The 13629-nt window shown below is 52.9% G+C and overlaps 2 protein-coding genes across 2 annotated transcripts; both read left to right on the top strand.

The window, feature by feature from the left end:
- Nucleotides 1-868: 868 nt before the first annotated feature.
- Nucleotides 869-9397, top strand: LOC123760179 (uncharacterized). Its single transcript, XM_069325630.1, has 2 exons — nucleotides 869-982; nucleotides 7772-9397. Exons 1-2 carry the CDS (start codon nucleotides 869-871, stop codon nucleotides 9395-9397), a joined length of 1740 nt encoding a protein of 579 aa, XP_069181731.1.
- A 19-nt stretch (nucleotides 9398-9416) lies between these two features.
- On the top strand, nucleotides 9417-12989 carry LOC138365334 (proteoglycan 4-like). Its single transcript, XM_069325629.1, has 4 exons — nucleotides 9417-9518; nucleotides 9606-10497; nucleotides 12320-12382; nucleotides 12721-12989. Exons 1-4 carry the CDS (start codon nucleotides 9417-9419, stop codon nucleotides 12987-12989), a joined length of 1326 nt encoding a protein of 441 aa, XP_069181730.1.
- Nucleotides 12990-13629: the final 640 nt, after the last annotated feature.

Here is a 13629-nt window from a genome sequence, read left to right as displayed (position 1 = left end):
GGTGTATTCGACACTTTCACATAGGTCACATGTGGTGTATTCGACACTTTCACAGAGGTCACATGTGGTGTATTCGACACTTTCACATAGGTCACATGTGGTGTATTCGACACTTTCACAGAGGTCACATGTGGTGTATTCACCAAAATAGCTTTGAGAGACCTGCCATATACGTCTGACTTCCGGCCATCAAAACTGTCCACTTTGTTGTGGCGAGTTTTTGCCTGATTAAACCGGTATATAAAGGTGTTCTAGTGGTACCGACCAAGTGGTCAAGTGGTCCAGCCTCCTGGTCCTTGTCAACCTGTTCGGTCAGTAAGATTTTCATCAGATATTTGTTTCAACATTATTTTTGTTATTGCTAATACAACAACTACATTAATTTATTATGTTGGTCTGCTACAGGCTGTTTTTGCAAGTATGTCAACAGTATTTTATTTTAAAATGTCGACAAGCAATGGTATCCAGAGGAATTTATTCCCAATTTTTTTTCCGTAGCAGCTAAAACATTCATTCTAATATCACTATTTTACCGGGAGATACTGGTGTATGGGTTGAGTGCAAGGACGGCACTCTGCCAGTCACAGTGTATAATTACACAGCTTTTGTCTGTTGCACATTGAGTGGCAGGGTACATGTCTGCACTTTGGGCGTGAGACGTCTTGGCCCAGTCACTGGCCAGGCACTTCACTGCTGTGTCACAGAGAGAGGATGTTGTATAAATATGTTACCTCCACACTCGCTACATCGTCCACCTACAGGACGGTCGGTGTAGCACTGATACACCTTGTTACCCTGGGTGTTCTCAGTGGTGCTGCACAGTGTTAACTGCTGTAATAACACTAAACACAGAAATCACAATAGCGTGATGCCTCAAATGAACAAATGCTCAAGCTACGACCATGTCGTAGCTCAGTCGGCAGCGTCTGGAATGCTTTCGGACGCAGGTTCGAATCCTCGTCACGACCCTTGTGGACTTGCTGTAATAACACACTATCTTTCTTGGGAATATTTATCAGTTCTTCCGAAATACGTCCCAGTTATCCCATGAATTAATTTAAAATTAATGTCTTAATAATACCACAATATAGTGTGGTGTAGTGGTGATGTGTTCTAGTGGACTGTGGTGTAGTGGTGATGTGTTCTAGTGGACTGTGGTGTAGTGGTGATGTGTTCTAGTGGACTGTGGTGTAGTGGTGATGTGTTCTAGTGGACTGTGGTGTAGTGGTGAGGTGTTCTAGTGGACTGTGGTGTAGTGGTGTGGTGTTCTAGTGGACTGTGGTGTAGTGGTGTGGTGTTCTAGTGGACTGTGGTGTAGTGGTGTGGTGTTCTAGTGGACTGTGGTGTAGTGGTGTGGTGTTCTAGTGGACTGTGGTGTAGTGGTGTGGTGTTCTAGTGGTGTGGTGTAGTGGTGTGGTGTTCTAGTGGACTGTGGTGTAGTGGTGTGGTGTTCTAGTGGTGTGGTGTAGTGGTGTGGTGTTCTAGTGGTGTGGTGTAGTGGTGTGGTGTTCTAGTGGACTGTGGTGTAATGGTGAGGTGTTCTAGTGGACTGTGGTGTAGTGGTGAGGTGTTCTAGTGGACTGTGGTGTAGTGGTGTGGTGTAGTGGTGTGGTGTTCTAGTGGACTGTGGTGTAATGGTGAGGTGTTCTAGTGGACTGTGGTGTAGTGGTGTGGTGTTCTAGTGGTGTGGTGTAGTGGTATGGTGTTCTAGTGGACTGTGGTGTAATGGTGAGGTGTTCTAGTAGACTGTGGTGTAGTGGTATGGTGTTCTAGTGGACTGTGGTGTAGTGGTGTGGTGTTCTAGTGGACTGTGGTGTAGTGGTGAGGTGTTCTAGTAGACTGTGGTGTAGTGGTGTGGTGTTCTAGTGGACTGTGGTGTAGTGGTGTGGTGTTCTAGTGGACTGTGGTGTAATGGTGTGGTGTTCTAGTGGACTGTGGTGTAGTGGTGTGGTGTTCTAGTGGACTGTGGTGTAGTGGTGTGGTTGTTCTAGTGGACTGTGGTGTAGTGGTGTGGTGTTCTAGTGGACTGTGGTGTAGTGGTGTGGTGTTCTAGTGGACTGTGGTGTAGTGGTGTGGTGTTCTAGTGGACTGTGGTGTGGTGTTCTAGTGGACTGTGGTGTAATGGTGTGGTGTTCTAGTGGACTGTGGTGTAGTGGTGAGGTGTTCTAGTGGACTGTGGTGTGGTGTTCTAGTGGACTGTGGTGTAATGGTGTGGTGTTCTAGTGGACTGTGGTGTGGTGTTCTAGTGGACTGTGGTGTAATGGTGTGGTGTTCTAGTGGACTGTGGTGTAGTGGTGAGGTGTTCTAGTGGACTGTGGTGTGGTGTTCTAGTGGACTGTGGTGTAATGGTGTGGTGTTCTAGTGGACTGTGGTGTAGTGGTGTGGTGTTCTAGTGGACTGTGGTGTAGTGGTGTGGTGTTCTAGTGGACTGTGGTGTAGTGGTGTGGTGTTCTAGTGGACTGTGGTGTAGTGGTGTGGTGTTCTAGTGGACTGTGGTGTAGTGGTGTGGTGTTCTAGTGGACTGTGGTGTAGTGGTGAGGTGTTCTAGTGGACTGTGTAGTGGTGTGGTGTTCTAGTGGACTGTGGTGTAGTGGTGAGGTGTTCTAGTAGACTGTGGTGTAGTGGTGTGGTGTTCTAGTGGACTGTGGTGTAGTGGTGTGGTGTTCTAGTGGACTGTGGTGTGGTGTTCTAGTGGACTGTGGTGTAGTGGTGTGGTTGTTCTAGTGGACTGTGGTGTAGTGGTGTGGTGTTCTAGTGGACTGTGGTGTAGTGGTGTGGTGTTCTAGTGGACTGTGGTGTAGTGGTGTGGTGTTCTAGTGGACTGTGGTGTGGTGTTCTAGTGGACTGTGGTGTAGTGGTGAGGTGTTCTAGTGGACTGTGGTGTAGTGGTGAGGTGTTCTAGTGGACTGTGGTGTAGTGGTGAGGTGTTCTAGTGGACTGTGGTGTAGTGGTGAGGTGTTCTAGTGGACTGTGGTGTAGTGGTGAGGTGTTCTAGTGGACTGTGGTGTAGTGGTGAGGTGTTCTAGTGGACTGTGGTGTAGTGGTGTGGTGTTCTAGTGGACTGTGGTGTAGTGGTGTGGTGTTCTAGTGGACTGTGGTGTAGTGGTGTGGTGTTCTAGTGGACTGTGGTGTAGTGGTGTGGTGTTCTAGTGGACTGTGGTGTAGTGGTGTGGTGTTCTAGTGGACTGTGGTGTAGTGGTGTGGTGTTCTAGTGGACTGTGGTGTAGTGTTTGATTGGGCTGTTTCTAAAGATTTCCGACTCTCCTCCCAGACTGCAGCAAAGGAAGTTGAACATTGCAAGGCGAGTCCCAATCCACATTAGACACCAAAACATTCCATATTTTATTTTCCAGGGTTTCTCTCCATTATATAATCATGTTTGCCACTCAATATACGAGTCTGAGTGTCCGTATTGCACAGTGTTGAGTATTGAGTGTCCGTATTGCACAGTGTTGAGTATTGAGTGTCCGTATTGCACAGTGTTGAGTATTGAGTGTCCGTATTGCACAGTGTTGAGTATTGAGTGTCCGTATTGCACAGTGTTGGGTATTGAGTGTCCGTATTGCACAGTGTTGAGTATTGAGTGTCCGTATTGCACAGTGTTGAGTATTGAGTGTCCGTATTGCACAGTGTTGAGTAATGAGTGTCCGTATTGCACAGTGTTGAGTAATGAGTGTCCGTATTGCACAGTGTTGAGTATTGAGTGTCCGTATTGCACAGTGCTGAGTATTGAGTGTCCATATTGTATGACGAGAGATCAGTCTTGTCATACACATATTTGATCAGTTTGTGTACTTTATCGTCATTAGTACTGTCTCCCTCTCTCATATGTCATTGTAATCTTAAGTGTATATTGACACGTGATTGACTGGAGCTGTGACTCCTTGTGTCCTATTACTGCCATGTGGGTAGGAGGCAGTGAGGGGAGGGTGAGGTAAGTAAGGGGGAGGGTGAGGTAAGTGAGGGGAGGGTGAGGTAAGTGAGGGGGAGGTTGAGGTAAGTGAGGGAAGGGGTGAGGAAAGTGAGGGGAGGGTGAGGTAAGTGAGGGGGAGGTTGAGGTAAGTGAGGGGAGGGTGAGGTAAGTGAGGGGGGAGGATGAGGTGAGGGGAGGGTGAGGTAAGTGAGGGGGAGGGTGAGGTAAGTGAGGGGGAGGTTGAGGTAAGTGAGGGGGAGGGGGAGGTAAGTGAGGGGGAGGGGGAGGTAAGTGAGGGGGAGGTTGAGGTAAGTGAGGGGAGGGTGAGGTAAGTGAGGGGGAGGTTGAGGTAAGTGAGGGGGAGGTTGAGGTAAGTGAGGGGAGGGTAAGGTAAGTGAGGGGGGAGGATGAGGTGAGGGGAGGGTGAGGTAAGTGAGGGGGAGGGTGAGGTAAGTGAGGGGGAGGTTGAGGTAAGTGAGGGGAGGGTGAAGTAAGTGAGGGGGAGGGTGAGGTAAGTGAGGGGGAGGTTGAGGTAAGTGAGGGGAGGGGTGAGGTAAGTGAGGGGAGGGTGAGGTAAGTGAGGGGGGAGGATGAGGTGAGGGGAGGGTGAGGTAAGTGAGGGGGAGGGTGAGGTAAGTGAGGGGGAGGTTGAGGTAAGTGAGGGGAGGGTGAAGTAAGTGAGGGGGACGGTGAGGTAAGTGAGGGGGACGGTGAGGTAAGTGAGGGGCAGGGTGATGTAAGTGAGGGGAGGGTGAGGTAAGTGAGGGGGACGGTGAGGTAAGTGAGGGGAGGGGTGAGGTAAGTGTGGGGAGGGTGAGGTAAGTGAGGGGAGGGGTGAGGTAAGTGAGGGGGAGGGGGAGGTAAGTGAGGGGAGGGGTGAGGTAAGTGAGGGGAGGGTGAGGTAAGTGAGGGGAGGGTGAGGTAAGTGAGGGGGACGGTGAGGTAAGTGAGGGGGAGGGTGAGGTAAGTGAGGGGGACGGTGAGGTAAGTGAGGGGGGAGGGTGAGGTAAGAGAGGGGAGGGTGAGGTAAGTGAGGGGGAGGAGGAGGTAAGTGAGGGGAGGGTGAGGTAAGTGAGGGGGAGGGTGAGGTAAGTGAGGGGAGGGGTGAGGTAAGTGAGGGGAGGGTGAGGTAAGTGAGGGGGAGGGTGAAGTAAGTGAGGGGAGGGGTGAGGAAAGTGAGGGGAGGGTGAGGTAAGTGAGGGGAGGGGTGAGGTAAGTGAGGGGGAGGGTGAGGTAAGTGAGGGGGGAGGATGAGGTGAGGGGAGGGTGAGGTAAGAGGGGAGGGTGAGGTAAGTGAGGGGGAGGGGGAGGTAAGTGAGGGGAGGGTGAGGTAAGTGAGGGGGAGGGGGAGGTAAGTGAGGGGGGAGGGTGAGGTAAGTGAGGGGGGAGGGTGAAGTAAGAGAGGGGAGGGTGAGGTAAGTGAGGGGGGAGGATGAGGTGAGGGGAGGGTGAGGTAAGTGAGGGGAGGGTGAGGTAAGTGAGGGGGAGGGGGAGGTAAGTGAAGGGAGGGTGAGGTAAGTGAGGGGGAGGGAGAGGTAAGTGAAGGGAGGGTGAGGTAAGTGAGGGGGGAGGATGAGGTAAGTGAGGGGGAGGATGAGGTAAGTGAGGGGGAGGGGGAGGTAAGTGAGGGGGGAGGATGAGGTAAGTGAGGGGAGGGTGAGGTAAGTGAGGGGGAGGGTGAGGTAAGTGAGGGGGAGGATGAGGTAAGTGAGGGGAGGGGTGAGGTAAGTGAGGGGGGAGGATGAGGTGAGGGGGGGGTGAGGTAAGTGAGGGGGAGGGTGAGGTAAGTGAGGGGGAGGTTGAGGTAAGTGAGGGGAGGGTGAAGTAAGTGAGGGGGAGGGTGAGGTAAGTGAGGGGGAGGTTGAGGTAAGTGAGGGGAGGGGTGAGGTAAGTGAGGGGAGGGTGAGGTAAGTGAGAGGGGAGGATGAGGTGAGAGGAGGGTGAGGTAAGTGAGGGGGAGGGTGAGGTAAGTGAGGGGGAGGTTGAGGTAAGTGAGGGGAGGGTGAAGTAAGTGAGGGGGACGGTGAGGTAAGTGAGGGGCAGGGTGAGGTAAGTGAGGGGAGGGTGAGGTAAGTGAGGGGGACGGTGAGGTAAGTGAGGGGAGGGGTGAGGTAAGTGTGGGGAGGGTGAGGTAAGTGAGGGGAGGGGTGAGGTAAGTGAGGGGGAGGGGGAGGTAAGTGAGGGGAGGGGTGAGGTAAGTGAGGGGAGGGTGAGGTAAGTGAGGGGAGGGTGAGGTAAGTGAGGGGGACGGTGAGGTAAGTGAGGGGGAGGGTGAGGTAAGTGAGGGGGACGGTGAGGTAAGTGAGGGGGGAGGGTGAGGTAAGAGAGGGGAGGGTGAGGTAAGTGAGGGGGAGGAGGAGGTAAGTGAGGGGAGGGTGAGGTAAGTGAGGGGGAGGGTGAGGTAAGTGAGGGGAGGGGTGAGGTAAGTGAGGGGAGGGTGAGGTAAGTGAGGGGGAGGGTGAAGTAAGTGAGGGGAGGGGTGAGGAAAGTGAGGGGAGGGTGAGGTAAGTGAGGGGAGGGGTGAGGTAAGTGAGGGGGAGGGTGAGGTAAGTGAGGGGGGAGGATGAGGTGAGGGGAGGGTGAGGTAAGAGAGGGGAGGGTGAGGTAAGTGAGGGGGAGGGGGAGGTAAGTGAGGGGAGGGTGAGGTAAGTGAGGGGGAGGGGGAGGTAAGTGAGGGGGGAGGGTGAGGTAAGTGAGGGGGAGGGTGAAGTAAGAGAGGGGAGGGTGAGGTAAGTGAGGGGGGAGGATGAGGTGAGGGGAGGGTGAGGTAAGTGAGGGGAGGGTGAGGTAAGTGAGGGGGAGGGGGAGGTAAGTGAAGGGAGGGTGAGGTAAGTGAGGGGGAGGGAGAGGTATGTGAAGGGAGGGTGAGGTAAGTGAGGGGGGAGGATGAGGTAAGTGAGGGGGAGGATGAGGTAAGTGAGGGGGAGGGTGAGGTAAGTGAGGGGGGAGGATGAGGTAAGTGAGGGGAGGGTGAGGTAAGTGAGGGGGAGGGTGAGGTAAGTGAGGGGGGAGGATGAGGTGAGGGGAGGGTGAGGTAAGTGAGGGGGAGGGTGAGGTAAGTGAGGGGGAGGGTGAGGTAAGTGAGGGGAGGGTGAGGTAAGTGAGGGGGAGGGGGAGGTAAGTGAGGGGGAGGATGAGGTAAGTGAGGGGGAGGGTGAGGTAAGTGAGGGGGGAGGATGAGGTAAGTGAGGGGAGGGTGAGGTAAGTGAGGGGGAGGGTGAGGTAAGTGAGGGGGGAGGATGAGGTAAGTGAGGGGGAGGGTGAGGTAAGTGAGGGGGGAGGATGAGGTAAGTGAGGGGGAGGGTGAGGTAAGTAAGGGGGATGGTGAGGTAAGTGAGGGGGAGGGTGAGGTAAGTGAGGGGGAGGGTGAGGTAAGTGAGGGGAGGGTGAGGTAAGTGAGGGGGAGGGTGAGGTAAGTGAGGGGAGGGTGAGGTAAGTGAGGGGAGGGTGAGGTAAGTGAGGGGGAGGGGGAGGTAAGTGAGGGGAAGGGGGAGGTAAGTGAGAGGGAGGGTGAGGTAAGTGAGGGGGAAGGGTGAGGTAAGTGAGGGGGAGGGTGAGGTAAGTGAGGGGAGGGGTGAGGTAAGTGAGGGGAGGGTGAAGTAAGTGAGGGGGAGGGTGAGGTAAGTGAGGGGAGGGGTGGGGTAAGTGAGGGGAGGGTGAGGTAAGTGAGGGGAGGGTGAGGTAAGTGAGGGGGAGGGTGAGGTAAGTGAGGGGGTAGGATGAGGTGAGGGGAGGGTGAGGTAAGTGAGACCATCTTCCCTAGACACCATCTCCCCTAGAGACCATCTTCCCCAGAGACCATCTCCCCTAGAGACCATCTCCCCCAGAGACCATCTCCCCAGAGACCATCTCCCCTAGAGACCAACTCCCCCAGAGACCATCTCCCCAGAGACAATCTTCCCCATACACCATCTACCCCAGAGAAAACCTTCCCCAGAGACAATCTTCCCCGAGACAATCTTCCCCGAGACAATCTTCCCCAGAGAATATCTCCCCCAGAGACAATCTCCCCCACAGACAATCTTCCCCACAGACCATCTCCCCAGAGACCATCTCCCCCTGAGACCATCTCCCCAGAGACCATCTCCCCCAGAGACCATCTCCCCCAGAGACCATCTCCCCCAGAAACCATCTCAGCCTGAGATTATCTTCCCTAGAGACCATCTTCCCCAGAGACCATCTCCCCTAGAGACCATCTTCCCCAGAGAATCTCTCCCCCAAAGACAATCTTCCCCATTGATCATCTCCCCAGAGACAATCTTCCCCAGAGACAATCTTCCCCAGAGACTATCTCCCCCAGAGACAATCTTCCCCACAGACCATCTCCCCCAGAGACTATCTCTCCCAGAGACCATCAACCCCAGAGACAATCTTCCCCGAGGCAATCTTCCCCAGAGACCATCTCCCCCAGAGATCATCTCCCCCAGAGACAATCTTCCCCATAGACCATCTCCCCCAGAGACCATGTCCCCCAGAGATCATCTTCCCCAGAGACAATCTTCCCCAGAGACCATCTCCCCCAGAGACCATCTCCCCCAGACACCATTTTCCCCAGAGACCATCTTCCCCAGAGACCATCTCTCCCAGAGATCATCTCCCCCAGAGACAATCTTCCCCATAGACCATCTCCCCCAGAGACCATGTCCCCCAGAGATCATCTTTCCCAGAGACAATCTTCCCCAGAGACAATCTTCCCCAGAGACCATCTCCCCCAGAGACCATCTCCCCCAGAGACCATCTTCCCCAGAGACCATCTCCCCCAGAGACCATCTTCCCCAGAGACAATCTTCCGCAGAGACCATCTTCCCCAGAGAGCATCTTCCCCAGAGACCATCTCCCCCAGAGATCACCTCCCCCAGAGACAATCTTCCCCATAGACCATCTCCTCCAGAGACCATGTCCCCCAGAGACCATCTTCCCCAGAGACAATCTTCCCCAGAGACCATCTTCCCCAGAGACCATCTCCAGAGACCATCTTCCCCAGAGACCATCTCCCTCAGAGACTATATTCCCCCAGAGACCATCTTCCCCAGAGACCATCTCCCCCAGAGACCATCTTCCCCAGAGACCATCTCCCTCAGAGACTATATTCCCCGAGAGACCATCTTCCCCAGAGACCATCTCCCCCAGAGACCATCTCCCCCAGACACCATTTTCCCCAGAGACCATCTTCCCCAGAGACCATCTCTCCCAGAGATCATCTCCCCCAGAGACAATCTTCCCCATAGACCATCTCCCCCAGAGACCATGTCCCCCAGAGATCATCTTTCCCAGAGACAATCTTCCCCAGAGACAATCTTCCCCAGAGACCATCTCCCCCAGAGACCATCTCCCCCAGAGACCATCTTCCCCAGAGACCATCTCCCCCAGAGACCATCTTCCCCAGAGACAATCTTCCGCAGAGACCATCTTCCCCAGAGAGCATCTTCCCCAGAGACCATCTCCCCCAGAGATCACCTCCCCCAGAGACAATCTTCCCCATAGACCATCTCCTCCAGAGACCATGTCCCCCAGAGACCATCTTCCCCAGAGACAATCTTCCCCAGAGACCATCTTCCCCAGAGACCATCTCCTCCAGAGACCATCTCCCCCAGAGACCATCACAGCCATAGAATATCTTCCCCAGAGACCATCTCCCCCAGGGACCATCTCCCCCAGAGATCACCTCCCCCAGAGACAATCTTCCCCATAGACCATCTCCTCCAGAGACCATGTCCCCCAGAGACCATCTTCCCCAGAGACAATCTTCCCCAGAGACCATCTCCCCCAGGGACCATCTTCCCCAGAGACCATCTCCCCCAGAGACCATCACAGCCATAGAATATCTTCCCCAGAGACCATCTCCCCCAGGGACCATCTTCCCCAGAGACCATCTCCCCCAGAGACCATCTTCCCCAGAGACCATCTCCCCCAGAGACCATCTTCCCCAGAGACAATCTTCCCCAGAGACCATCTTCCCCAGAGACCATCTCCCCCAGAGACCATCTTCCCTAGAGACCATCTCCGCCAGAGACAATATTCCCCAGAGACCATCTTCATCAGAGACCATCTTCCCCAGAGACCATCTTCCCCAGAGACCATCTCCCCCAAAGACCATCTCAGCCAGAGACTATCTTCCCCAGAGACCATTTCCCCCAGAGACCATCTTCCCCAGAGACCATCTCCCCCAGAGACCATCTTTCCTAGAGACCATCACAGCCATAGAATATCTTCCCCAGAGATCATCTCCCCCAGGGACCATCTTCCCCAGAGACCATCTCCCCCAGAGACCATCACAGCCATAGAATATCTTCCCCAGAGACCATCTCCCCCAGGGACCATCTTCCCCAGAGACCATCTCCCCCAGAGACCATCTTCCTTAGAGACCTTCTCAGCCAGAGACTATCTTCCCCAGAGACCATCTCAGCCAGAGACCATCTCAGCCAGAGACTATCTTCCCCAGAGACCATCTTCCTTAGAGACCTTCTCAGCCAGAGACTATCTTCCCCAGAGACCATCTCAGCCAGAGATTATCTTCCCCAGAGACCATCTCAGCCAGAGACCATCTCAGCCAGAGACCATCTTCCCCAGAGGCCAACACATGAGTACCTCAAATATCCTCATAAATATACTTCGGTCCCATCCTCCTACCCCCCCCCCCTCCCCTTCCCCAACAATGTATACCAGTGAATTATGTACACCATACACACCCTCTGGCAGTGTGACAAATGTACACCATACACACCCTCTGGCAGTGTGACAAATGTACACCATACACACCCTCTGGCAGTGTGACAAATGTACACCATACACACCCTCTGGCAGTGTGACAAATGTACACCATACACACCTCTGGCAGTGTGACAAATGTACACCATACACACCTCTGGCAGTGTGACAAATGTACACCATACACACCCTCTGGCAGTGTGACAAATGTACACCATACACACCTCTGGCAGTGTGACAAATGTACACCATACACACCTCTGGCAGTGTGACAAATGTACACCATACACACCTCTGGCAGTGTGACAAATGTACACCATACACACCTCTGGCAGTGTGACAAATGTACACCATACACACCCTCTGGCAGTGTGACAAATGTACACCATACACACCCTCTGGCAGTGTGACAAATGTACACCATACACACCCTCTGGCAGTGTGACAAATGTACACCATACACACCTCTGGCAGTGTGACAAATGTACACCATACACACCTCTGGCAGTGTGACAAATGTACACCATACACACCTCTGGCAGTGTGACAAATGTACACCATACACACCTCTGGCAGTGTGACAAATGTACACCATACACACCTCTGGCAGTGTGACAAATGTACACCATACACACCCTCTGGCAGTGTGACAAATGTACACCATACACACCCTCTGGCAGTGTGACAAGACCGAGTGCGCTCGTAGTAAATGATTATTTACACCACTTATGTGACTCTTGGGTGTTCCTCAACTGGTGGTACTACACCCTGCTCTAGTACATGTGACTCCTGGGTGTACCTCAGCTGGCAGTTCTACACCCTGCTCTAGTACATGTGACTCCTGGGTGTACCTCAGCTGGCAGTACTACACCCTGCTCTAGTACATATGACCCCCTGGGTGTACCTCAGCTGGCAGTTCTACACCCTGCTCTAGTACATGTGACTCCTGAGTGTACCTCAGCTGGTGGTACTACACCCTTCTCTAGTATATGTGACTCCTGGGTGTACCCCAGCTTATGGTACTACACCCTGCTCTAGTACATGTGACTCCTGGGTGTACCTTAGCTGGCGGTACTACACCCTGCTCTAGTACATGTGACTCCTGGGTGTACCTCAGCTGGCGGTACTACACCCTGCTCTAGTACATGTGACTCCTGGGTGTACCTCAGCTGGTGGTACTACACCCTGCTCTAGTACATGTGACTCCTGGGTGTACCTCAGCTGGCAGTACTATACCCTGCTCTAGTACATGTGACTCCTGGGTGTACCTCAGCTGATGGTACTACACCCTGCTCTAGTACATGTGACTCCTGGGTGTACCTCAGCTGGCAGTACTATACCCTGCTCTAGTACACGTGACTCCTGGGTGTACCTCAGCTGGCAGTACTACACCCTGCTCTAGTACATATGACCCCCTGGGTGTACCTCAGCTGGCAGTTCTACACCCTGCTCTAGTACATGTGACTCCTGAGTGTACCTCAGCTGGCAGTTCTACACCCTGCTCTAGTACATGTGACTCCTGGGTGTACCTCAGCTGGCAGTACTACACCCTGCTCTAGTACATGTGACTCCTGAGTGTACCTCAGCTGGTGGTACTACACCCTGCTCTAGTATATGTGACCCCTGGGTGTACCTCAATTGACGGTACTACACCCTGCTCTAGTATATGTGACCCCTGAATGTGAATGTTTCTTCTAGGTATCACAGCGGCCATGGGCGCCAGCGACTACTTCCCCTCGCGCTCGACCGTCAGCATCCCTGGTGAGTGTCAGCACCTTTCTTACCCTCAGTGTCCCCTCTTTGTTGTTTCTCATATATATTGTAGTCGAGTTTGTCAGTCACCATGCTTCTCTGTACACGAATTGATGTTTAACCTACACGTGTGTTACGGGCTGCTGGAGTCAGTAACCGGGTTCTTTCTTCGTAATGTGCCTTAGAGCCTCTTTTTCTTCTGTCATCCCACCCCAAGTCAATGGTAAGTTCTCAAGAATTGGCGGTAGTAAGTAATAGTGCAAGGAATAAAGGGGTGATAAACAAGACTCAATTACACCTTCACCACTATATTATCTATCGAAGTATAAGTACATTTATGTGCACAGTGTCGCTTTCACACAGGACTCTCAATGTATCTGCAGTGTTCTTCAAATTCCTGCGAGTTCAAATCACTGTGGGGCCACTATCTTCAAGTATACGTCGACCACGCTCAATGGTAATCACCGGCGAATTCACCTTCAACATGGGCCAGTCCACACACCGTATCGTCGCAATGTCCCAACACCTCCCATCTGCTCTCCAGAAACACACCGGCAGAGTACTTCAGCAACACACTGACAGGGTTCCCTGGCAAAAGTCTCTAGCAACATGCTAGCAGACTTCTCAGCAGACGGCCACTACTGCCATCTGATAACTGCTCTTAGCTAAATCCCGGGTACGTTGGTCCACACAACATTGTATAAGTACAACAGCCAACATACTGCTTACTACCGACGGCAGCCACTTGTCCTCACAGGATCAAGTAAGGAGCTCAGGACTGCCCGAGGTGAACTGATTTCCATAGCGCAATAAACTCATCACGTCACCTCTTTGAACATAAAAGTCATTAGCCAGACAGAAAGTATACAGGGAGAACATAGAATGGCAACCTTTCAACGGGAAACTGTGAAAAATAATAGGATGCATAATCTAGATGGCGTTGATAACGTTACTTCACTCACCAGAGTATGACGATCATCGACCTCACCTCCTAACTGAGGTCTGAAACAGGAGCCTTTCAGTGCCGCTACTCCACCGCCAATAGATGGCATTATCTGCGTTGGAGCTGCCTAATGCCTTGGAGTTGGAGTGCAGGTCCATAGATGGCGCCGAAATCGCCTCACTCATGCAATGGTGTTGATACCATAACACCTCCCCACCAAAAATAATTTGGTTTAGTGTCTAAAAGGAAAATATACCAAATTAGCAATTTAGATGTGAGACAAGGCATCTGCTACCACGTTGTCTACCCCTTT

The sequence above is a fragment of the Procambarus clarkii genome, chromosome 16 (assembly GCF_040958095.1).
Source record: "Procambarus clarkii isolate CNS0578487 chromosome 16, FALCON_Pclarkii_2.0, whole genome shotgun sequence".
In the NCBI taxonomy this organism is placed as follows: Eukaryota; Metazoa; Arthropoda; class Malacostraca; order Decapoda; family Cambaridae; genus Procambarus; species Procambarus clarkii.
The sequence above is the reverse complement of the archived record's forward strand: the minus strand, read 5'-3'. Positions and strand labels throughout refer to the sequence as shown.